At 42.0% G+C, this 26,835-nt stretch overlaps 1 protein-coding gene across 1 annotated transcript in view; it reads right to left on the bottom strand.

The window, feature by feature from the left end:
• CCDC102B (coiled-coil domain containing 102B) overlaps positions 1-26,835 on the bottom strand; it is a 142,178-nt gene that overhangs the window by 21,412 nt on the left and 93,931 nt on the right. Inside the window, 1 exon segment of the mRNA XM_036245972.1 lies at positions 25,593-25,727. Coding sequence (XP_036101865.1) covers positions 25,593-25,727 — 135 coding nt within the window.

The following is a 26,835-nucleotide window of genomic DNA, read 5'->3' as shown; positions in this document are numbered from 1 at the left end:
AGTCTACTTCTCATTGAGGGTAAGTCCTATGACAAGACGTTTGCAATGATTACAAAATATTCTAAAGCAAAATGAGATCTTAACTCAGTGGTTACAATGTCACAGGAGCACCGCTCATGAAAATAAAAGTGAGCATCAGCCTGTTCGTCAAAGATGGCAGCACCTTTGTTCCTATGGGATCTGGGAGACATGGAGTCAGGCCCCAACATTCTACCCTTGGTAGCTGGACACGATTCAGAATAGGGGTGGACCTTTGCCTGTCTGCGTAGTATCAACGGTAACTCGTCCCATGACGCCCACCGAGTGTGGTAGACAGCACACAGAAGGAATTAAGTAAGGGTGGATATTTTTCTAAAAATGTATTGCAAAGTGGTATTGTTAGATGATCAGGTCACCTTACTGCACAGGTGTCATAGCTACGGCCCATGTGCCAGAACACAGAGGACTCGCTCGGTCTCCAGGCAAATTCTCAGTGAGGGTCTCTGTTCCTAAGCCTCGCCCTAGACGTGAGATGTTGGCGAGTCTTCCAGTAGAATATTAAAAGCGTACAGTGAGCTCGATGTCTATTTGACGTACAGGGGTGGAGACAATTTCCAGAGACACCTCTGGGCCAGTCAACTCAGCATCACGTGACCCAGAGGGAATGCAGAAAACTGGAAATCATGCTTCTCCATCGCGTAACCGTGTACGTATATGGACACGCACCCGCAACCAAGCGCAGTCAACCATCATCTGCGTTTAAAGCAATATCAGAACAGGTTTAAAACCATGTAAATGTTTTATCCATGTGACATGCCACATGAAATAGGACTCCAAGTAGAATAAGACAATTGAAGTAATTCAATGTGATAGATCCATGGTAACTTACAGAACTTAGGATAGAAAATGAGATGCAATAATAACAGGGACGTTAATTTTTGAGACACTAACATAAATCATTAAACACACAGATAGGAAAAACTCAATATATAATTGATTACCACATCACCTGCATGCTTAGGCTATCATGATTTGACACTCGTGATCTGCAAATGTTGAGGCTGGGAAGGCAGCGATTCCATGGGGCGGCCAGTGACAGTCACAAAATGAACAGTATTTAAGCTTTTCTATTCCACTTTTAAACTTCGCAGGATGACAGTCTCATCACCGTGGTCATCATCTAAAATAAGAGAAAGGAAAAAGATCATTAGGTGCACTTACATAGTCAAGATATTAGTAATCACATAGACAGAAGTATCATTTCTTCCCTTAATGGCCTTCATCAGTCAAGGTAAAACGGAATTTTCCTGTAGCTTTAGCCTAGATGTGCTCACAGAAACAACCATTATTCCCCTCTAGCCAGTATTTGCTGACTGGTAATCTTACACAATAACCAGAGGGACGCTGCTGAGTGTACTAATTCATGATTATAGAGTTTGTAGAGAAACCTTTGTGGTTTTGTTTCATTTTTGTTGTGTACGTGTACGTGTGTGTGTGTGTGTGTGTGTTTACCAATCTTCAGACATTGGGCCAAGATGTCTTCTTTCAATATGGGTCCATTGATGAAGATACGCCCCTTCATAAACCACACACATAAATTATACACATCATTCATTGCCTATGATTTCTGGTTTGTATTTCTTTGTTTTAATTTATTATTTAAAAAAATTTTTTTAGCCCTGGCCGGTTTGGCTCAGCGGTTAGAGCGTCGGCCTGCGGTCCAGAGAGACCCGGGTTCGGTTCCCGCTAAGGGCATGTACCTCGGTTGCAGTTTGTCCCCGGCCCTGGTTGGTCGTGCGGGTGGCAGCCACTCGTGTGTCCCTTTCACGTTGATTTTTCTCTCTCTCTCTCCCTGCCCCCCACTCTATCTGTACAAAAAATGGAAAAATGTCCTCGGGTGAGGATAAGGAAAAAAAAAAAATTTAATGTTGACACTATTGCAGGTGTCCCCCATTTGCCCCCCTTTGCCCACCTCCACCCACCCCCTCTTGGCCTTCACACACGATGGTCCGTGCCCATGGGGTGTGCATGTATGTTCTTTAGCTAATCCCTCCCCTTCCTTATCCAGTCATCCCACCCCGCCCTGCGGGCACTGGCCAGCTGGTCCCATGCATCCGCGCTTCCAGATCCAGTTTGTTCGCATCAGATTCCACGTATCAGTGAGATCACATGGTACTTGTCTTTCTCTGACTGGCTTGTTCCGCTGAGCCCAACGCTCTCCAGGTCCCTCCATGCGGGGCAGAAGGCGAGAGTTTCTTCTTTGTACAGCCGGGTCGCATTCCACGGGTGCCGAGTGGAGGAAAATGCTGTGGTACATTCACACAACGGGGTCCCAGCTCTGGATGTCGGCGCTCTCTCAGACACACGTCAGAGCACGATGTAGTCTTCCTGACAACCGGGCTAGCGGAACTGTTTTCTCCTCCTAACACTGAAGGGGAGCCAGGGGGACCTGGGTGGCCCGCCGGCCGAGGGGACGGCCGTGTCGCTGGAAGGGTACCGTGTGCACCGTCACACTTTGAGCTGCTGGCCTTTGAATCGCAATGAGGGTTGCATTGAACTTCAACCTTATCTGACACTGTGCAGACCTCTCCGTGTCTCTGCTAGGTGAGAGAGCAGAACAGCGAAGGCAGAGATTCAGGGAGGGTCCGGCTGTGGTTTAGTGTGTCCCTGCAAACTCGCTCCAGACTCCTGGGTCCACGTGACAGTGTTAGCAGGCGGGGCCCTTGGGAGGTGATTAGGTCCCCAGGGAGGAGCCCCCGCGGGGGATTAGTGCCCTGTGAGCCCAGAGGTCCCAAGGCCCTTCCACCATGAGGACTCAGGAGAAGTCGGCCACCGGCACACAGCCCCCCTGACCGCAGACACCCGGTCTCCAGAGCCGTGACACACAAACACTGCGTTGACAAGCCACCCAGGCTGTGGCAATAGAAGTGAGACCGACTGTGTTTTCAGGGCGACGGCAGAAAGAAAGTGAGGTAGGCTGTCATTCCTGATCCCTGCTTCCCCTCCCCCAACCAGGACAGAAACCAGCTCAGGGAAAGGGAAAACCGATCTAGTTTTAACGATACTAATGTCTGCTCAATTTTTGCCTTTTTCTTGAAAGAAAACTGTGTTCAAATTGCCACTGGAATTCTTTCCCACGCTAAGTAAGCAGCACCTTTTGCTGTTTAAGTGTTTCCAAAGGTAAGGCTATATATTTTAGACGAAGAAAACAGACCCGGAACGGGGCTCAGCAGAAACAGGAGGGGTTCCGGAAGGCTGCGTCCATGCCAGGAGCAAGGGGACCCTGGGTCCCGCAGGGACACCCCAAGCCTGTTCCCTCAGGGCGCCACCAGACGCTGCCTGCCTGCAAACCATTTCTCGAGGTCCAGCCATGACCGAAGTCACTTCCTCGCAGACGGGAGCCTGTCTCCCAGAGAAATTCAAACACGAGCAGATTCTCGCCCTAATAAAAAGCTGTCAGGATGGCTAATGGCAGGGCTATGGTTAGGGACACAGACAAAGCATATTTTCTCTTCCAGCTTGGGCTCTAAGTGTCAGGACTCTTTTCTTGCTTCATAACTCTGAACCGAAACACTCTATTTGCCTTAATAGAGGAAGCAGCATGTTAAGTCAAAAACATCACTTTTCCAAAACAAACCTGTGGTGGACATGTGACTAGTCCTGCAAGGAACAATTTCCTTCTCTTGAATTCTGTAGCCTCTTTCAGGGGATTTGAAAACAATTACTTCAGTCAAAAGGGTGTAGAGCTCCCGAAACTTGCATAATTTCCCGGAAGAAAAACGAAGTCAGAATTATAGAAATACATGGGTAGGAAGCCAGGTAGCCCCGAGGCCGTGCCTGGGAGAAGAAGGACGCAGTCACAAACGTCGGGCTGGCTCAGGCTCCATGCACCCCTCCGAGCTCCCCTCCACGGTCCTTTGGAGCAGACCACAAGTACGTCCACTGTCCGCCGTGTTGAAAAGATTTAAAAATGAAAAGTAGAAGAATAGTTTGGTGAGAACCCAGGCACAGCGTAAGAAAAAGAAGGGGAAGAAATGCACGATGAGAGGAGTCAGAGGAGTTGAAGACTCTGCACCAGGCTTGGCCTTCTGAGAGTTGGGATCCGTGGAGAAGAGCAAGTTGGCCCCGAGCCTGGGGTTACCTGAGCGAGCAGCCTGCATGGATCACACTGTTTGTACGTGGGGATGGCCCCATTTCCGAACAAAGACCCTTGGGAGGGATACTGAGAAGCCCTTTGGAATATTTAAGAACTCTTTGGATGTCCTGGTCGAACTGTAGTTCCCAGCCGTGACATTCTATACATTATTACAAAAACTATAAACCTAAACTAGCCCAAACATCCCACTATTTTTATGCAGTATCCTGACATTGGCTTTGTTGTTGCTGTTGAGCATTCAAAATAGTAGGTCATTTTAATCATATTTCATCTGTTTTTACTGCTCTGCCCCGCCCCCAAAAATATCAGTGACCATGTCAGTCAGTGAATCTGTCCCCAGAGTACATGATCTGCAACAGGGGAGGTGCCCCTGACAAATCTGTTTGGTTAATGAATGCCAGATGATAGAAGTCGGGTTAACACACGAACAGAGGTGGAAACGAAGGCGTCTTTTGGTGAGAGACCGTTGATTACACGCTCCGCAGATTACACCTTCCTCCTTTCAAGTCAGTTTCTGTTTTTCAGGAGTCTCTTCCCAATGTTTTCCTTTTCTTCAGCGGATTCCCAGAAGTGGAATTGTTGGGTTACTCGGTAGCTCCATTTGTTATTATTTTAGGAATCTCCATACTGTTTTCCAGAATGGCTCTCCCAGTTAGCAATCCCACAGACGTGCAGGAGGGTCCCTATTCTCCGCATCCTTGACAACACTTGTTATCTGTTGTCTTTTTGATAATAATCATTCCAACAGGTGTGAGGTGCTACCTTCTTGCGGTTTTGGTTTGCGTTTGCCTGATGATTCGTGAGTTGAGCATCTTTTCATGTGTCTTCTTTGGAAAAATATCTGTTCAGATCCTCGGCCCTTCATGTGTTTTGTATAGATCTTGGATATGAACCCTCATTGGATATGTCAGTTGCAAATACCTTATTCCATGGAGTGGGTTGCTTGTTTATTTTGTTGATGGTTTCCTGCACTGTGCAAAAGCTTTTTAGTTTGACATAATTTCATTTGCTTATTTTTGCTTTTGTTGTTCTTGCTTGGAGAGACATATCCCCCCCCCCCCAAATTTTTTTTCTAAGACTGATGTCAAAGAGTTTAATGCCTTTGTTTTCTTCTAGAAGTTTTATGGTTTCAAGTTTTACAGCTAAGTCTTTAATTGATTTTGAGTTTATTTTTGTATATGGTAAAAGAAAGTGGTGCAATTTTAATTTTTTGCATGTAGTTCAGTTTTCTCAACAATATTTATTGAATGGACTGTCTTTCCCCCATTGTATAGTCTTGCCTCCTTTGTCATAGATTAATTGACCACATAGGCATGGGTTTATTTCTTGGTTTTTTAATTCTATTTCATTCATTTATGTAAATTTTTGTGCCAGTACCATACTGTTTTGATTACTATAGTTTTGCAGTATAGGTTAAAACCAAGGCATGTTCTACCTCCAACTTTGTGTTTCTTTCTTAAAAATACTTTAGCTATTTAGGGTCTTTGATTTCCTTTGGTTTTAATGTCCTTTCCTCCTGTAGCATAAATAAATAAACGATTATAGAATAGTTTTATGTTTTATAATCTCCTTATTCAAGAAAATAAGAAAAAATTTATTTATACATAGCCTATGTAGAAAAGAGCCATTTGCTCATTTACATTGAAATTTGTCTTCTCTGAACACAAATAAAAGAAAGACTAGGAGAGTCTACTGAGAAATCATATAAAGCAAAATATTAAATGCAAATAAATAAAAAGAAATCACTGACTCATTTTATAAATAATGCCAACACACATTCTCTCTCTCTCTCTCTCTCTCTCTCTCTCTCTCTCTCACACACACACACACACACACACACATACACACACACCCCACAAGAAAGATTAGGATGTTTGCTGTTTTGGATTTTTATCTTTTAAAATATCAAGGCTTTCTCATTATAATATTCACTTTGCCTCCAAAACTTAAATGGAAGGATGTACTAACATCAGTATTTTTATTCTTGACTCAGAGGCTGTGCCCTGTCTGGAGATTTTGAAGATAATAACGTTTTCAATATTAATTGTGTATGTTTCAAAGATTTATTAATTTATAAATCTTGAAAGAAGCTGACAGTTAGGATAATATTTTCTTGGTTCTACTCTATAAAATGTCTTTATTCAGTTTCCTCCCAAAAGTTATCTTTTAAATTATTAAAATATACACAATGACTTATTTTACATATCTTCACCCCAAATTGTCTAACCCAGCTGCCATGATGAAGTGTTTTTAAATAAATGAAATGAGGTTAAGAAAGGAATTTACACTTTTAATGGAAAACTAGTATTTTTATTAAAGAAAATATTTCTCCTATACTGGTATGATTCAGACATTGTTCTAAGTTTTGGTTATAAAGCAACGATCAATACCAACAATATCCTTTACATCATGGAGCAAATGAACTATCCATATAACTACTTACCTACCTACATACATTCCTGTCTATAGCATCTGTGTGTATAACTATTATTTTACCAAAACAATGAAAACATTACATCCACAAAAAATGACTACTGGCATTTGGTTATGTTTACTATGTTCATTCATTTTAATAAATTACTGGTAGACCTTTTTTTTTCAATGTATGAATTTTCAAAGAGCTAAAAGCAATGTTTTGACAAAAATGTTATAGACATTCTCTTTGTTTTTCATCCTCACCAAGGATATTTTCCCATCTATCTTCAGATAGAGTGGGAGGAAGGAGGAGAGAGAGAGGGAGAAACACCCGTTGACTGCCTGCCTCCTGCACGACCCTGACCAGGTTGGGGGAATAAACCGTAACCGAGGTCCGTGCCCTTGACCGGAATCGAACTCACCACCCATTGGTCTGCAGGTCCCGGTTCTAATCGCTGAGCCAAACTGTCCAGGGCTGTTATAGACATTCTTATAATGAATTTGAATTTATTTAATAGAAAATATTATTCAGCTTGGCCAGTGTGGCTCAGTGGTTGAGCATGGAACAATGCACCAAGAGGTCACCGGTTGATTCCCAGGCAGGGCACATGCCCAGGTTGTGGACCCGATCCCCAGTGGGGGGCATGCAGGAGGCAGCCAATGTTCTCTCTCATTGATGTTTCTATCTCTCTCTCTCCCTTTCCCTTCCTTTCTCTCTAATAATCAATAAAGAAAATATTATTCAAATGATGTTTATCTATGAATTACATTAAACACATTTTACTTACTATACAATTTCCCACAAGATCAGTAAACATGGCATAAGATTCATGAAACCAATAGTCATTACCTTAATTATCACAGCTTTAAATGCCTACGAATAGCTGTTAATAATAGAAGTAACCTCTTTTTATTTTGGCTTTCAGAAACTTACCCTCTTTACTCTCTCCATTGTGAATTTCAGTACGATTTAAAAAGTTCCAGGCAGATTTATGTTAATATTCTGACTGGAAATGCATAAATGTAAAGATTAGTCCAGAGAGAATTGGGATCATTATTATAATATATTATCCATGAATGTCACATAGCTCCTCATTCATTCAGGGCGCTTTCGGGACCTACAAAAAGTTTTGTAAACTTCTTGAAAGGAGTTTTGCACACATTTGATTTCTTCAAAGACATAAAATATTTTCCATAAATGATTGAAAATTTTTCTTATGTTTTTAAATTAGTTAATTGACCTTTTACCAAGAAAATATCACTTTTTTAAATATAGCTTGTGTATGCATTGTGATGAATATGTATTTTGTCTGTATATAAACAGTGAAATGATCTCTCTACGTATTTACACCATTTTTTTCTTTCTTAATATCCAAGATTACTTTATTGTTTTGTTTTGTTTTTATCCTCACCCGATGAAATTTTTTCATTTTTATGTTCAGATAGAGTGGGAGGGAGAGAGAGAGAGAGAAACATCGACGTGAAAGGGACACATCGAGTGGTTGCCATCCGCATGACCCAACCAGGGCCGGAGACAAACTGCAACCGAGGTACATGCCCTTAGCGGGAACCGAACCCAGGTCTCTCTGGACTGCAGGCTGATGCTCTAACCGCTGAGCCAAATGGGCCAGAGCTTCAATCTTACTTTACTAGGGCACAACTTTGAATATGTTTGCTGCTCATCTGTTACTTGTGTTTGTTTCTGAACATGCGAGAGGTTCCATGCTTCACCGTGAGGCTTGGTATTTGCTAGGTTTCAAGTAGAAAATTCTAAATTGATAAAGGAGGTCTATCTTCCTAGTTCTAATCATACATGAGGGTTCATGTTTTTTAAAATTTCTATTATTTTTAAGTAATATACCACTTTTCCTCAGTCGTAGTAGTGAAATAAATTGATACATTTTCTGGTAGAGAAGCTTTCTTGATTTCTGAGAATAAATGCCCTATGGGCATAATGAATATATACTTCCAGATTTCAACTTGCAAGATTATCACATAGGACTTTTCACCCATACTCATAAATTAACCATAATCCCCTTTTCTAATACTATTTTCAATTAGGTTCAATAATTTACTATCTCATCAAATGTCAGGGAATGTGCTCTTTTGAATTTCTCTAAAGCACTTTTAAAATCCGTTTCTTCGGGCCTTGATAAAATTCAGCTCTAACACTTGGTCTGCTTGTTGCATGAAGACCCTGATGCCTGAGTAAGGTACTGCAGACAATTACTCTACCGGGTTTCAATTTTTATGAGGTACTAAATATTATTTTCCAGAAAATTTCAAATCTCTAAATTTATCATTTTAATGGATTGAAGTTTTTCATAATCTTGAACTATATCTTAACTATTATAACCATAGTTATAGTTATATTCTCTTTTCAAAGTTTAAAAACTAGTTGGATGTGTTTGCTCTTTTTTCTTGATGAATTTTGGTAGCAGGTCTTTGATTTGATGAGAAATTTGGGGGGATTCTGTGGTTGTCATGAGTGTCTACCTGCCCCCTCCCCGCCGACTCTGCTCTGTAAGAGGTGACATGGGCCCCGTCACTCAGAGGCAGACGCCCAGGCCCGTGGCCACATCGGGACGCAGCGTCAAGCACCTCTGGCTGCGGCTACGCTATTGTTTTGTATCTCCCTGTGTTTCCTCTGGCCAATGGAGTATTATTTGTACACCAAACCTTTCTGTGTTTCCAAATGACTGAACAACAGGTCTTATTTCCACCCTGGCCAGGGTGGCTCAGTTGCTCAGGTGTCCTCCAGTGCATGGGAAGGTTGCAGGTTCAATTCCTGGTTAGGGCAAGTGCCAGGGTTGCGGGCCTGATCCCGGTAGGGGGCGGGCTGGAGGAGCTGATCCATGTTTCCCTCTCTCCTCAATGTTTCTTTCTCTCACTCCCCCTCTCCCTTTGTCTCTCTCTAAAAAATCAATTAAAAGATTTAAAAAAAATAGGTCTTGCCCTGGCCGGTTTGGCTCAGCGGTTAAAGCGTCGGCCTGCGGTCCTGAGAGACCTGGGTTCGGTTCCCGCTAAGGGCGCGTACCTCGGTTGCAGTTTGTCCCCGGCCCTGGTCGGTCGTGCGGGTGGCAGCCACTCGATGTGTTCCTTTCGCATCGATGTTTCTCTCTCTCTCTGTTCCTCTCTCTCCCTCCCACTGTACCTGAACAAAAAATGGAAAAATGTCCTCGGGTGAGGATAAAAATAAATAAATAAATAAATAAAAAAAATAGGTCTTATCTACTTGCTAGGTTTATTATTTATTTATTTGTTGTTAATACTCACCCAAGGATATTTTTCCATTGATGATTAGATAGAGTGGAAGGGAGGGAAGGAGAGGGAGAGACACACACATAGATGTGAGAGAGACACATTGACTGGTTGCTTCCTGCACAACCCTGAGCGGGGCCGGGGATTGAACCTGCGACCCAGGTACGTGCTCCTGACTGGGGATCAAGCCTGCGACCCTTGAGTGTGCAGGCTCTAACCGCTGAGCCAAACCGGCCAGGGCTAACTGCTCTGTATAGAGTAGAGAAAGGACAGTCAATGCATAATCTTACAGTAATATCTTGACAAGGATTGCTTACATATTCTTATGTCAGCAATCATTTTACATATGACTATAAAAATGATTTGTCCTATTAGATTTCAGTATAAAGTCTAAAAGTCCATTATATCATATCTGGTTTATATTTTTTTCTTCAGCCTGCATCTTAAAAGGTTCAGATATGTAATTACAGCACCAAGCACTCCCATTTCCCTAGATTAATGATGCTCTATAGGCAGCAATCTGGAAAGTCTAATTTATTGTGCTGAAACAATAACTCATGTAATGGTATGCGTGACCCATAAAACAATGCAATTTTAGAGGTGTCTCATACAGTCCCAAAGACTAGCTGAGAGAAAGTGGGTCACAGTGTAAGCAAATATCTACATCCCAAAGAATGGTGGTGATAAAAATGATTCAGAAATAGAGACCAAAGAACCACAACAAAATAATGCAATTTTGCAAATTGTTTCATGCATATAAAAGCAAGCGACTGTCTGTGAGTGTTATTTCATTTTTTATTTGAAAAACTATATACCAGTTCTTTAAAATTGTTTACGATTACAATAGGCAGTATTAGAACACTTTACTTAAAAGGTTTTAAATGCTTTCAAATATATTTTCTACGGTTCTGTGAGATAAACTATAGATGTGTTTGTAAACCACGCACACACAGAGCTAAGGTGGGTAACTGGATTGTTCATGTAACATATGAATCTTCTCATTCAAAACAGTACTGCAAACATAAATGCATATATTTCTACCCAAAGATTTTTATTTCCTTTTTGATACTAAGATAATTAATGGAAAAATGAACATTATAAATATTTAATTTTTTCTTAATGTTAGTTAAAACAGAAGACTTTATATAATTTGTTTTTTTTTTAATGTATACATTTTCACTTCATTGGAAATCAAAATGTACTCACAGTGCATTCAAATCTGGGTCATTAACTGTGCACAGGGATAAAGAAATCAATCCCGTACACAGGGTGGGGTAAAAGTGGGTTTATAGTTCATACGGAAAATAATATAATCATTAATAAATAACAATACAAGAATAAACTCTGGGTTTCAAGTACTCACAACTATAAACCTAGTTTTGCCCCACCCTGTATAGCTTGAAGAATTCCAGCCCAGCTGGTGTGGCTCAGTGGTGGAGCATCGACCCTGCACCAAGAGGTTGCCGGTTCGATTCCCAGTCAGGGCACATGCCCAGGTTGTGGGCCAAATCCCCAGTGGGGGGCATGCAGGAGGCAGCCAATCAATGTTCTCTCTCATCCATATTTCTCTCTCTCTCTCTATCTATCTCTCTCTCTCCCTCTTTCTTCCTCTCTCTCTAAAAATCAATAAGGCAAAATAATTTACACTAAAAAAAGAATTCCAGTGACGATAAAGCGTAATGCCATTCCTCAGCATTCAGTGAAATGTAAGAACAATTGTCATTTTCAAGGACATCTTTGAGTGCTTTCATTTCAGAAGAAACTGTAAGAGGAGCTATTTTGGAAAAGTGGGAGAACTATTGCTATAAGATTATAAGTAAAACAATCCAATGTAAGAGAGATAGTTTTTTTTTTTTCCATAATAGGAAGTGTCTGAAAAGAGAACAGAATTTCGTAGGATAGCATGGATTCCCTAACACAGGAATGGTTTAAGTGCAGGTCATGTTATCAGAGGGACTATTACAACAATGTGGTGATTCGATTGTTAATCTTTGTGGCTTCTCCAGTTCTGTTCTGTAAGATTCTTCGAAAATGTTGATTCTCTATGAAGCCCTCAAGTGTTGCTTTTTAAAAACAACTTCTTTATTTCTTCATAAATTCGATAAATATTTGTTCAGCATCTATTACGTTACCACGTACCATGTGGAAGTGCCGGGGACAGAATGACAATTAAACACAGACTCCTGTCCTCAGGAGGCTTTGCAGGTGGCAGGGGACGTGGGTGTCAGACAAATGCCCGTTAGCTGTACCCACAGGAGGCCGTATGTCGGCATATGACATGAATTCAAGATCAGTGGCTGTGAGGTTGAGGGTCAAGTTCTGTGGGATCAGGGAATGCCCACTAAGGAAGTAACATTTTAGATGTCACCTAAAACAAGAGAAGGACATCAGGGACGAAGGATGCACGTGATGTCGTGGCCATGACGACAGGGGGTGCCAGAGGAGGGCTCTGGGCAGCGCGCTGCGGTCTCAGGAAATTAAAAGCGAACATCAGCGCCGCCGAAGCATCAGGGAGGAAGAGAGCGGAGCCTAGAGGACCATTTCGTAGGCTCACATCATCGCAAGCTTTAGGGGCCACTGTGAGCAGTTCAATATTTATGCGACGTTTAATGCAAAGCTAGGAAAAGGTCTTCACCAGGAGGGTGACATAATATAAATTGTGTTTCTACAACACCTCTTTAACGTCGGGCGTGGCTGGAACTGGACACGGCAGTGGAACTGGGGGGGACCTGGGGGGGGACCCAGGGGGGAGAGAAGAGTAATCTAGACCAGAACAGTAGCAGGAAAGAAGGTGCCGAGTTAAACGGAGGTTGGATTTTCTGACTCCTTAGGGAGCTAGAATGCTACAATCTAATGTTTCCCCAAAGGCGAGATGGCTCGTGTGGGCTCACCCAGCCGCTGTCAGCGGTGTCCAGACGGGCAGAAGCGCTGGGCTGGCGTGCACGGAGGCCCACGCCGACCCCGGGTTTCCCACTGGGGGGTTTTCCAACGCGTTGCACAGAGTCACGGAGCCACAGAGGGGGTCCCTGGCCTTCCTGTGTGAGAAACCAGCAAAGGGAAACGCAGGAGCAGAGATGCAGGTGGCACAGGAGAGGAAACCGTCCTAGCTGAGCACGTGGCTAGAGTCTGGCTCACACGGAGTCACATCCATCTAGACCCGGGATACTGAAATAACCCAATTTCCAGGGACACTTACGAGAGGAGGGTGTGCTCTTCGGGAGGAAACTGCATGTCCACTGGAGAAGAAAGAGGGAATGTAACTCTTCTGTAGCACGAAATCAGTAAGTAATGGAAACAACGAGGATGGAAACTGTATCAGAGCTTGGAGGAAAAGACCAAAAGACACAATGATATGGCAATAATAGGAAATGCTGTCTATGTCAACACCTGTTGGGAAGAGTTGATTCTGTAAATGTACATATATAGCTTTGATTAAAAATTAGAAAATGATTCTGATAGGAATAGGCTTGTTATAAGTGAGAATTTTAAGGAGTTACTATTTCGCACATGCTTCTGATAACTAAAAATCCACGGAATGATGCAGATTTCGACAGAATTGTACCAATAATGTGAATTTACAAAAGACTGCATTTTTTCTTGCAAAGCAGAAGTTTTACAGTATTTTTGAACCTGGGAATTCATAAAATAGCTTTACTGCGTTGGCTTCAGTTTGAGGAACTTGAACGGTAACTGCAGTTACGATTTGTAAACAGTGTACTGTAAAATGCTATTAACACGCGTAACTGGCTTTTAAAACACGATATATTTCATTTATTTAAAAAACAGACGTTCCAGAAAGTCGCCGGTAATGACAAAACAGAACACTGTTATGACTGATCTTTTACAATATAAAGTAAGTAATCAGGGAATTCATTTCCATGCTTGAATTTTAGAGGGAGAACCCTGAAGACAGAGCTTAAGAGAACAAGGCAGATATTTTTAATTTGTGGCCTAAGGTAAAAAGACGACCATTGTTAGTGGTCCAGACAAAGCCAAAATAATAGTAATGAAGGGACATATATGGTGACAGGAGACTGGGCTTTGGGTAGTGATCGGACAGTATGCAGGTGATGAATTATAGAATCATGCAACTGAAGGTTAAGAAACATCTTATTAACCCCTGTCACCCCAGCACAAATGACCAGGCTGTTAGACCTGGGCCTCCGTCTCCCGCAGTCCCTAAGTAAGGCAAAGGTCAGTTGAATTGTTAAATAGTTCCACAGGAATAATGCATTTTCACTTTACATCTTAGCAATATCCATTTAGTATTGCTGAGCATGCACTGTCAACAGGAAAAGGGAAAAACCTGTAACATGCTATCCAAAGATGTGTTCCTGTTGTTTTTACGGAATTGTGTTCCGTAGTTATTGACCCAGAGACTCCCATTCCATGTAAATAAAATATACAAAGAAGGAAGCATAAATAATGTCTCTGACAAATAATTTCTAAACAGAAGTAAGTTTTAAAAAAGCTATTGTGAAGATTATAGAAGTTAATATATATGTGGAGGCATTACTGCACCGGCTCAATGCTTAGTCGACTATGTCATTTCTGTTAGTCCCTTTAATACATTTTCCCAGAGACTCCCTCATGTCAATATGCCATTTCATTTGGAAATTGTCTCTCCTTAATTTATTTAAAGGTATTGTGATGTAAGAGGAACTTTTTATTATGTTAATTATAAAGTAAATGCCAGGGATTATGCCAGCTCTTACAGATATATTATTCCAATTTCCATAACAACCACAAAATCCATAGCATTACAGTTTTTTAAAGATGTAATTTGTCCAAGATCAAATAATGATAACTGCTAGAAATGAAACAGAAATGAAACTGAGATCCCTTCAATAGAGGCTGCCATATTTAAAGAAAAGTAGAATAAAACGATGTCAAAGGGTCACAATTATATACACATGTGGTTTACAGAGGTGTGCCTTTTCCTGTTACAAATGCCTAGAAGCAATATAATATGACAGGAAACCACTTAGTTAATTGAGTTTATCTATATTAGACATTGACTTCGAATTCTGCCTTTCTCTTTAAAAAGAAAAATAATCTATTTAAATATATAAGTGTACATAGAAAATACAAAGTTAGCATTAAAATTAATCTTGTTTTTTCTCCAGTGTTTATTACTGTTGGCATAGGGAAGAATTTGAATACCTGTTCCTCACAGCTGGCTCATTTCTGCCCTTTCCAGCACGGTGACCACTGGCCACAAAAGGCTACTGGGCAACAGTACTGTGGCTGGTACCTTCAAGGATAGCATGTTGCCTCCGTGTATAATAAACACCAACTTAAAAAAAACACATTCCATCCAGCCAGTGTAGCGCAGTTGTTGAGTGTCGACTCTGCACCAAGAGATCGCTGGTTTGATTCCCCAGTCAGGACATGTGCCCAGGTTGTGGGCCCAATCCCCAATGGGGGGCATGCAGGAGGCAGCCAATCAATGTTCCCTCTCATGGATGTTTCTATCTCTCTCTCCCTCTCACTTCCTCTCTCTCTAAAACCAATAAAGAAAAAAAAAACAATAACACATGTCTTATCTATTCAGGTATAACTGACATATAGCATTATATTAGTTTTAGGGGTACAACATAATGATTCAATATTTGTATATACTGCAAAGCGATCATCAAAATAAATCTAGTTCATATCTGTCACCATATATAGTCATAAATACATTTTTTCTTGTGATGAGAACTTTTAAGATGAGCTCTTAGCAACTTTCAGATACACAATAGAGTGATGTTAACAATAGTGACCGTGCATCAGGTCCCAGGACCTACTAACTGTATAAGTGGAAGCTGGTGCTTTTTGACCCCTTCACCCATTCACCCACCCTCAACTAACCATCCTCCTTGTCTGGCACCCAGCAATCTGTTCTCTGTATCCATGAGCTCATCTTTTTTTAGATTACACATGTAAGTGATAGCATATGGTATTTGTCTTCTCTGATTTACTTTACATGGCAAAATGCCCTTAAGGTTCATCCATGTCATTACAAATGGCACACTTTTCTTTTTTGCAGCTAAATATATTCCTTTGGGTGTATCTATACATACACATTTTTTTTTTAATTTTTTTATTCCTTCACACATCAATAGACATACAGGTTTTCCATGTCTTGGCTATTGTCAGTAATGCTGCAGTGAATGTGGGGTAGCAGACTCTCTTTTCAAATTAGTGTTTTGCTCCTTTGGAGAAATGCCCAGAAGTGGAATTGCTGGATCACTTGGTGGTTCTACTTGAAAATGTTGAGGATTGTCCATACTGTTTTCCGTAGTGGCTGCACCAACTTACATTCTCACCAACAGTGCATAAGGGCTCCCTTTTCTCCACGTCCTCGCCAACATTTGTTATTTCTTGTCCTTTTCATAATAACCACTGTGACTGGTGTGAGATGATAGCTCATGGTTTTGATCTGCATTTTCCCTGATGATTAGTGATGTTCAGCATCTTCTTATGTGTCTGTTGGCCATCTTTATGTCTTCTCTGGAAACTTGTCTATTCAGATCTTCTACCCCTTTTTAAATTAGATTGTTTGGGCCCTGGCCTTGGCTCAGCAGTTAGAGCATCGGCCACCGACCAGAGAGTCCCAGGTTCAGTTCCCACTAAGGGCACGTACCTTGGTCAACCAATCGATGTGTCTCTCACGTCAATGTTTCTCTTTCTCTCTTTCTCCCTCCCTCCCGCTCTATCTGACAATAAATGCAAAAATGTCCTCAGGTGAGGATAAAAAATAAATAAGTAAATAAATAATTAGGTTGTTTGGGGTTTTGGGCTATTGAGTTGTATAAGATTACTTTATATATTTTGGATATTAACCCCTTATCAGATTTATGACTTGCAAGTATTTTCTCCCATTTAGTGGCATTTTTTGTTGATGATATTCTCTGCTGTGCAGGAAGTTTTTAAAATTTTTTTCTTTATTGATTTTTAGAGAGAGAGGACGAGAAAGGGAGAGAGAGAGAAATATCTATGAGAGAGAACATCTATTAGCCGCCTCCTGCATGCCCCACACTGGGGATCGGGCCCACAACCTGGGCATATGTCCTTAATGGGAATTGAACTGGCGACTCTTGGTGCATGGGTCGATGTTCAACCACTGAGCCACCCCGCAGGGCTGTGCAGAATATTTTTAGTTTGATGTAGTCCCACTGGTTTATTTTGTTATTGTTGCCTTTGCTTTAGTGGTCAGATCCAAAAACATCATCATCAAGACCAGTGTCTAGTCATTTCCACTTATGTTTCTTCTAGTTTCATGGTTTTAAGAGTTACATTCAAACCTTTCAGCCATTTAGAGTTCATTTTAGTGGTCCCTTTCGTTAACTTTGGCAGGTCTGGTTTTCCCAGTACTACTTCTTGGAGAGACTGTCTTTTCCTCATGACATTCTTGGCTCCTTTGTTGTAAACTAATTGACCACATATGTGCAGGCTTATTTCTGGGCTCTCTATCCTGTTCCATTAATCTATGTGTCTTTTTACATGAACACCATACTGTTTTCCTATAGCTTTGTAATATAGTTCAAAATCAGATTTGTTGGCTATTCAGAGCCTTTTATGATTACTTAAAGATTTGAGGGTTTGTTTGTTTGTTTTTCTATTTGTGTGAGAAAAGCCACTGAAACTTTGACAGTAGTTGCATTGAATCCATAGTTTGCTTTGGGTCATATGGACATTTTGACAATATTATTTTATCTAATCTGTGAGCATAGAATATCTTTCCATTTATTTTTTTAATCTCATTTTTACACTTATTGCATATTGACAATGATAATATGTTGGATATGTTGGGCTAAATATACTATATTATTATAGTTAATTTTATCAACTTCGTTTTCCTTTTTTAACATGGCTTGTAGATGGCTCACATTGTATTTCTGTTACACAGTGCTGTTTGGAAATTTAATTTTTAGTGCTGAAAACTAAGTAGAAGAGAGAATGGATCACCTACTTTTTAGAGAACTCTTACTATTCTTTTTTTTTAATCTTCATCTGAGGACTTTGTGTGTGTGTGTGTGTGTGTGTGTGTGTGTGTGTGTGGTACATGCCCCCTAGCAGGAACCAAACCCTGGATTCTCTGGCCCACAGGAGGACTTTTTTTTTTTTGCATTTATATTCAGATAGAGTGGGAGGGAGAGAGAGAGAGAAACATCGATGAGAGACACATCGAGTGGTTGCCACCCACACAACCCCAAACGGGGTGGGGACAAACTGCAACCAAGGTACATGCCCTTAGCAGGAACTAAACTTGGACTCTCTGACCCACAGGTCGAAGCTCTAACTGCTGAACCAAACTTGCCAGGGCAACTATTCTTTAGCAATGCAAAGCCATTGATGTGACCCACAGTAGAAGCCATAGGGAAAATTTTAGGAAGGAGAGATTATTCTGTACATTAAACACATTTTCCGTACTTATTTGTAAGATAATTTATTACAGTGTGTGTTTTTTTTTTTTATCCTCAACTGAGGACATTTTTCCATTCTTTGTTCAGATAGAGTGTGTGTGTGGGGGGGGAGGAGAAACAGAGAGAGAGAGAGAGAGAAACATTGACGTGAAAGGGGCACATCGAGTGGCTGCCACCCGCATGACCGACCAGGGCCGGGGACAAACTGCAACTGAGGTACATGCCCTTAGCGGGAACCAAACCTGGGTCTCTCTGGACCACAGGCCAACGCTCTAACTGCTGAGCCAAACTGGCCAGGACTACAGTGTTTTATTATCAATCATTCTATATTGGCCATGACTGTATTAAATCCCAAGTAACATTTAAATGACTTAGAGCTACTCCAGCGCAACTCGAGACCACAAACCACTGGAGAAACTCGCTCCCAGTGAACTGTTTTGCATCACTTGATAAATCTGTGGCTACCAGACGAGACACAATGTACCGAACTCGGATCATAAGATAATATTGAAATTGTGGTACAAAGCATACCACAATCAGGGCGACGCAGAAAGCGTTGAACACACAGGCTTGATGTCAGCTGTCTTTGCCACACATCCCGACGTAGTTCCTCTTCATGTGTCTCCCTGGCCAGGAGTCCCGTTGGAGCAGGAGGGGAGAATCTGGCAGAGAATGACAGACAGCAAAGGAGGAAAGAGGAGACCATTCCTTTGGTGATTTCAGAGCTGTAGCAAAAGCCACGCTTTTCCGAAATAATGGATGAAGAGAAATTAAAGTTGGACAGAAAGCAAACAAAGGGGGACCTCTGTGGGCCAGAACTAGAGAGAAGGGAAACCAGGGACGCAGGTGATGCTTGGGCTGGGCAGGCAGGTCCGGACACTTCCCGACAGGAACGCTACGCGCTCTCCAGACCAGGAACCACAGCCTACCCCTCTCACCGCCGCTAACGCGCTCTGGGACCTCGCAGTGTGTAATAGGTATTTTAATAGAAAGGTGTCCGCATTTCAAATATGACTAACTGCCAAATTGCGACGGTTCTCACTGCTTGAAAATCAACAGCTGGAACAAAATTTATTCTTATCCCTAGTCCCTATGACTCACCGTCTAAACTGTCAAGGTAGCTGTCATTTCTGCTGCAAGTCTGAGCTGGTCATGTTTTCTCTATCCCACTAGGACTGTGAGTTATGCATTCTACCAATTTTTTAGAAAATGAATGTATTAAAAGATACGTAATTTGACCTGAATATATGTCTCTCCGTATAAGAAAATTTAAATCACTGTTAGCAGAAGAAAAATGTGCGGCAGGGACATTTGAACACAGAAACATAGGAGAAAAGGAAAGGGAGTCCGAATAAACACGCCACGCAAAGGTCCATCTTGAAATCGCCTGTGTCATCGTGTGGCGTCTCCCACAAGCTGCCGATGGAACGGCCTTTTCCGATGGAGGCCTGCGGCATCATCAGGAGAGGCTGCGATTAGATAATGACTGAGATGACTGATGTTAGACATAGGACAAAGATAGAAGAAAACCCGTAAAATGGATTTTAAAGTTGTCTTGAATCAGAGTACCAGCAACCATAAAAATTGGACAAACTTGAAAAGCTCTCTCAGAATTCAGCGGGGGAAAACCTAAATGTTTAGAATGCTTAGAGAGAACGGAAGGCAGAGGGGAGCTTGGGACAGAAGGAGACTTTGCTCGGGGCGATGGGCACATCACACCGTGTGTAGGGGATGTGTTATGTCGTACAGTTGAAACCTGTATGGTTTTGCAAACCAAGGTCATTGCAATAAATTCAATAAAAAACATGTATGGTCTAAAAAAAAAATACTCCTCTGGGTCTAATCCTCACAATATAAATTGGGATTATGACCCTTATTAGAAGTTTAAATGTATATGATATTATGACTATTTAGCTGGAAGAATAAACTGACCCCCCCCCACACACAAAGACTTCGAGCACCTGAACAGTGACATAAATGTAGGAATTCAAGAATATGAAAATTGTGGTATGGGTTGACCATTTGTGAACATCAAAAATGATTAATTGCTGATTTAAACCTAAAGCATTAACAGTGATCAACAAAGTCAGAATAAAATAAAATTTTACTTAAAACTATGCATCTTTTAAATCCCCAGCTTATATTTTTACTTGTGCATTTCTAGAAGGGCAGGAAGGACAAAGGCAAATATATAGATGAACAATTCTTCATCCGGGGGGCATTTAAGCTGTAACTGTATTCCGAACCGTAATTGCAGAGAGGTAATGAAGAAACTCGGCGCTCTAACAGTAAGTGGAATGACTCTCCGCAGAAACAGCAGCAGCAGAACCTCCCAGAGCAGGTGGGGGAGGCGCAGGGGGCAGAGCCCCGCCCGGGTCAGCCCGGGAGAACCAGGCACGGTCAGCCCCAAGCAGGCACAGGCCAGGCAGAAGAGAAGCTCACTGCGTTTTTATTTCTGACATTTTGGTAAAGATTTTAAACCCCTTTCTCAAAGACAAAACTCTCAGATTGGCTCAAAGTCACACCCGTGTCTATTCCGTACAGAAGAGGGCCCAGGAGTAAACCTGGAGCCGGGAAGAGGGCATTGTGGGCAGGGACCCTCCGCGGGCCCTGACCCCTGCCCGCTACACTCTCCTCCTCCCCAGCGCCCACCCCGCTCTGGGGCCATCAGTGCCGCCTGTGGGCACAATGGGCGGCTGCCGGGGGGTGTTCTCATGTTCTGATTTCTACGGAATCGTGGGGGTGATAATCGGGGGTGATCGCATGCTGATGGGCAGGGCAGGGTCTGTGGGGAGAGGCAGACCTGCCTCCTGGGGACTGGGGTTCCCTGCGGCAGGTGCTAGCGGCCGCCTGTGGCTGCCCTTCATGGACGCGGTGACCTCACTGCAGCTTTTATCCCAGAAAGGCCCTGCCAACCCAGGGGCTCAGGTGAATTTAAGGGCATGGCATTCGTGGTCGGCCTGTCTCAGTCTCCCCAGTGGGGAGACCATAGAACTTGGTTAGATAGAGACTGAGGGCCCGAGCTTCTCCCTGCAACTCCCCAGGTAAGAATGTCCCGGTGTCCCCGACATAACGCACCGTGAGAGCTGGTTTTCTACAGCCCGGGGATCCTAAAATCTCCAAATGAATAGCTACTGAGGAGTCCAAAAAGTCACGACCAAAATGATGTTCCACCACACCACTGAGGTCAGTGGACGGAAAACTCTATGAGGGTGAAATCAGAATGTGCGACGGAGAAACAAGTGACATCATGTGATTTCAAGTTTAATTGATGGGACCGTGCTTCAAAATAAGAGAAATAGATCACCCCAGGCCAAGGCCACTGCCAACAACAACCAGAAAATAAATGGCCAGATTGCAAAATCGTATTTTTGAAACGTGCAGGTGCACCAGGACTAGACCGTCTAAAACTGCAGAGACGAGGAGCCATTCGGATGTGAGCTGATGACCACCAGGCACTTTCCATTCTTTTCCTGGAGGAGACACCAGTCCTGGGACGGTCTGACTCAAGCACAGACCGCTGTTCGGGTGGGGCTTGGGCGGGGAGGAATGGGCCGCAGGGACCACAGAGAACTGGAAGGACAAATTCAAGACTTGCAGGCCAGCGTTCCCAGAGCACTGGTCAACTCTGAGGCTGCTTGGGAGCCAACGCTTCTGAAAAGAAGAAAGGAGTCTCCCACAATCCCTCTAGAAATCATGGCCTAGAAATAAAGCGAGAGATGACAGCTCAGAGAAGCGGAGATGCGCCCGAGGGCATCTGCCAATCCTGGCTGAAGCCGGAAGAATGAGAAAAGTAAAGGGTGAAACCAGCAAACAAGAAAATCGCAATTGGGAAGAAACAAGAAAAAAAAAAAAAATAAGCAGAATAAAAATATTCACCTAATGTCTCCAAAGAGGTCTAAAAAACATTCTATCTATAAAACATAAGGATGACTTTTAAATAAAAGAAAAAGCTTGAATTAAAATAGAAGGACTAGAACTTTTACCATGAATAATGCCATTTTCTTACATTGTGAGTGATATACTATTAAAAACAGGTAATTCAGCACAAAAAATAAAGACAAAGAATTTAGGAATGTTGGAAAATGGAAATTCCAAGATGACAGGGCTGTGCTGAAACAGGAATGCACTTCCAGTTAGTTTACCACATGTCATTGTTCATTTGGAATCCATTCACTGGGTAATAAAAGTAGTATGAAGAAAAAATGGGCCCAGAGAAAATTACAGAGGTAAATAAAAATAGGCAGTGGTTTAGAAATGGATCATGTTAACAGATAAAAATGTATTAAAATCAGAAATAACCATTCCCAAGCTTTTCACTGCATCTGGTGCGATTTAGCCGAAGCTCACCCACACTGAGGGCTGAGCGCCAACCAAGGCAGGAAGGCTTTGGGGATTGTTTTGTTTCCCACACCAATCCCATTTTTGTCCCTAGAAATAAGTTAGGGCCAGGCCAGGGCTCCGAAGACCTTTGCAATTTGCAGTGACACGTGTGTAGTGTATATGTTAGCTCTGCACTCATCTTTCAAGTCTGTGTCTCCTCTGAGACCATATTTTCAACAGCCTCATGTAAAACCAACTGTCTAGCAGCTCCTTTCTTCCGTGGATCTTTACGAAGCCATGTAGGAGTCACGTCATAAGGTAGGCATTATTAAAAACATAAGAATAGTCAAGGCAAACCCTGTCCTGTATATACTGCTTCACATTTTACATAAATCTGTGGCACTCTGCAATAAAATACTAAATTTCTCTATTACAATATCTTTTTTTAGTTTGTTCACTATAAACTATGCTTAAGTTCCCTGATGATTACTGATGTTGAGCATCTTTTCATGTCTATTGGCCATCTGCATGTCCTCTTTGGAGAAATGTCTGTTCAGGTCCTCTGCCCATTTTTAATCAGATGATTTTTGTCAGTGTGAAGTTGTATAAGTTCCTTATATATTTTGACTATTACCCCTTATCAGATGTATAACTGGCAAATATCTTTGTCTACTCAGTAGGTTGTCTTTTTGTTTTGTTGGTTTCCTTCACTGTGCAAAAACTTTAGTTTGCCGAAGTGTCATTTATTTTTACTTTTGTTTTTCTTGCCTGTGGAGACATATCCAAAAATACTGTTAAGAATTATGTCAAAGAGTTTACTGCCTATGTTTTCTTCTAGGAGTTTTATAGTTTCGGGTTTTACATTTTAGTCTTTAATCATTTTGAGTTTATTCTTGTATATGATATAAGAAAGTGGTAATTTCATTTTTTTATCATGTATCTGTGTAGTTTTCCCATCACCGTTTACTGAATTGACTGTCTTTACTCCCATGTATATTCTTGCCTCCTCTGTTATAGTTCAATTTTGACCATATAGATGAGGGTTTACTTGTGGGCTTCCTATTCTGTTCCATTGATTTCTGTGTCTGTTTTTATGCCAGTATCATGCTGTTTTGATTACCATAGCATTGTAGTATAGTTTGATATCAGGTAGTGTGAAAACTCCAACTTTGTTCTTTTTTTCTCAGTGTTGCTTTGGTTATTCAGGGTATTTTGTGGTTACATATAAATTTTAGGATGATTTGTTCTATTTCTGTGAAAAATGCTATTGGTATTTTGATAGGGATTGCATTGAATTGGTAGATTACTTTTTGTAGTAAGGACATTTTAATGATGTCAATTCTTTCTATCTATGAGCACAATCTGTCCTTTCTTTCTTTCTTTTTTTTTTATCCTCACTGGAGGACTTTTTTTCTATTCTTTATTCAGACCGAGCTGGAGGGAGAGAGAGGAAGAGAGAGAGAGAGAGAGAAACATTGATATGAAAGGGACACATCAAGTGGCTGCCACCCACACGATCAACCAGGGCCGGGGACAAACTGCAAACGAGGTACATGCCCTTAGCGGGAACTGAACCCGGATCTCTCTGGACTGCAGGTTGGCCCTCTAACCACTGAGAAAAACTGTCCAGGGCAATCTGTCCTTTCATTTGATGTTCTTCAATTTCTTTCTTCAGTGTCTTGTAATTTTCATAGTACAGGTCTTTTACTTCCTTAGTTAAATATATTCCTAGGTATTTTATTCTTTTTGAAGTAATTGTAATCGGATTGTTATCTTAATTTCTCTTTCTGATGGTTTATTATTGATGTATAAAAATTCAACTGATATCTGAATATTTCATTTGCTGCTAATTTGCTGAATTCATTTATCAGTTCTAATAGTTTTCTGGTGGAATCTAAAATTCCACCAACAATAAGTTTTACCTATTCTTTTCCAATTTGGATACCTTCTATTTCTTTTTCTTATCGTATTACTGTCTTATTTCTGATCTTAAAAAAAACTTTTCGCTTTTCACCACTGAGTATGATACTAGCTATGTTATGTTGAGGTGTGTACTTACGTACTTACTTTGTTGAGATTTTTTTATCATAATGGATGTTGGATTTTGTCAAATGCCTTTTCTGTTGAGATGGTCATACTTTTGTCCTTCATTTTGTTTATGTGGTATATCATGTTAATTGATTTTCAGATACTCAACCAACCCTGCATCCCAGGAATAAAGCACACTTGATCATGGTGTATGATCTTTAGAATGTATTGTTGAATTTAGTTTGTTAATATTTTGTTGAGTATTTCTGCATCTGTGTCCGTCAGGGACACTGGCCTATAATTCTCTTTTTGCAGTGTCTTTGTTTGGTTTTGGTATGTGACCATTTATTTTGAAGGAAGAGGGACTAGAGGCCAAGCAAGGACCCAGAGGGTAAAGCTAAAATCCATTTCATCCTCTGGGAAATCAGCTTCCATTTGGGAAGCACAGACTGCACTACTCGGTGATATGAAATGATCTACATGGAGATAAAATCTCAGGACACAAGCATCTGAGCAAGATCAGCTTCCTCAGTGCCAGTCAAACTCTCAGGTGAATGTAACCTCAAGAGTGACCAGGCCAATAATATCACACACAGCAGAAGAACCAACTTTCCAAGCTTAGTCAACTACAGAATCTTGAATAGCAACAATCGTTGGTTTTTTAGCCGCTAAGTTTTGGCATAACTTCCTGTACAGCAAGTTATAACCCAAGCAATATTTTTTGTTTCCAATGTTTAGTCTTATTTCTGATCTTCAAAGTGATGTTTTAAAGCAAATCATAGTCATAAACCATTATCTGTAAAAACCAAAGGTCTATGAAGCAAATGCTCTTCCTGAATGAGGATTATCCCTCTTCTGGTGCTTTCTTTCACGAGGTCTGTCCTTTTAACACAGCTTCCTTGTTTGGTTCAGGAGAAGAACAATAGGTCCCAGCACGTAAGTCTGTTGAGGACTCAAAGAGGCTACATGTGGGAGCACCAACAATAATGTCTTGCACGTAGTAGCCTTGCAAGCAGTACCTTCGACAAGAGTCCATGTTGAGAAAATAGAGGCAACAGCCCCGCCTGCCTGTCTCAGTAGTCAGCTCCAGGGTAGACACGCTGTGTAGCACACGACAGAAGGCGGCGGCGAAAAGCCACTTCTCGGCTCTGGGTCTGTGGGAAGAGCAAAGTTGCACGAAGAGTTTTTAATCCTCCCTTTACGTGCTCTGGTCTGGAGACAGGTGTGCACGAGGAATTGCTGCAGGTGGTGAGTCAGGTGTTGAGGGCTGGGTGCAGGGAGACTTATTTTCTACCTGTGTCTGGGATCTTGGGAGGACGATGCCCTCCGTTGCCCCTCACCAACCTGCGGCATAGCCACAGAAAAGCAGAGAAACAAGGTCAGACAGGGGGAGGTGCATTTAGCTTCTCACAGCTGCACTTGGTTCTCATCTGTAGCTGTGAGCAGAGCCCCTCCCGGGGTCCACACTGAGGGTGTCAGCTAGGTGTACCCTTTGCAGGGGAGGGGATGGGAGGCCACTGAGGCTACAGCAGAAACAGCCAAGCTGGAGCCAGTTCACAAGAGGAATGTCGAGCAAAAATGAGCGAGTTCACAGTTCACCATCAGGGCATAGTGTAGGCATCACCATGCAGATCGGCAAACACCCTCAGCAGGGGATCCTTGGGCCAGTGGACGGCCAGCCTGGCCTCTGCCCCTGTCCTCCGATTCCTCCTAGACCTTCCTCCAAGTCAGAGAAAGAAATGGACAGTAAGAAAGGCTCAGTGAATGATGAAGCCGATTTCTCACATAAAAGTAAGCTTTATGCACCAACCAGTAGGTTTTCATCATTCCTGTTGATTCATGGCAGTGGGGGTGAGGAAGACCAGGCCTATTCTTAATTAAATTTTACACGTTGGCTTCATTAGGAAATAGCTATGTGAGTTCATGTCAAGTCTTTTTAGTGTAAATTTCTTTCTCTTGAAAACGAAACTTAACTATGCAGTGATATTCTGTGCTGTATGAAAAGGTCTTACAGAAATGATCCTCTAAATACAAGTCCACACTTGGCTTTGTTCATCCAACTCAGAGGGAAATCGCGGCTTCGTTTCAGCCAGACTTATACCTCGATGTTCCCGTCGGGTGTGTGGGCTGTTCTGCGCTTTTATTGCAAAACGTCTCCGCCGAGGACAGTCCAGAGCCCATTGGTTTCTGAGAGGCTCCTGTTGCTTCTCCTTAGCTGCCGTCACAGGCGATCACGTCCTTCTCTGGACTGTTTGAATGAAT

Source organism: Molossus molossus, unplaced genomic scaffold (genome assembly GCF_014108415.1).
Source record: "Molossus molossus isolate mMolMol1 unplaced genomic scaffold, mMolMol1.p scaffold_m16_p_6, whole genome shotgun sequence".
Classification (NCBI taxonomy): Eukaryota; Metazoa; Chordata; class Mammalia; order Chiroptera; family Molossidae; genus Molossus; species Molossus molossus.
The sequence above is the reverse complement of the archived record's forward strand: the minus strand, read 5'-3'. Positions and strand labels throughout refer to the sequence as shown.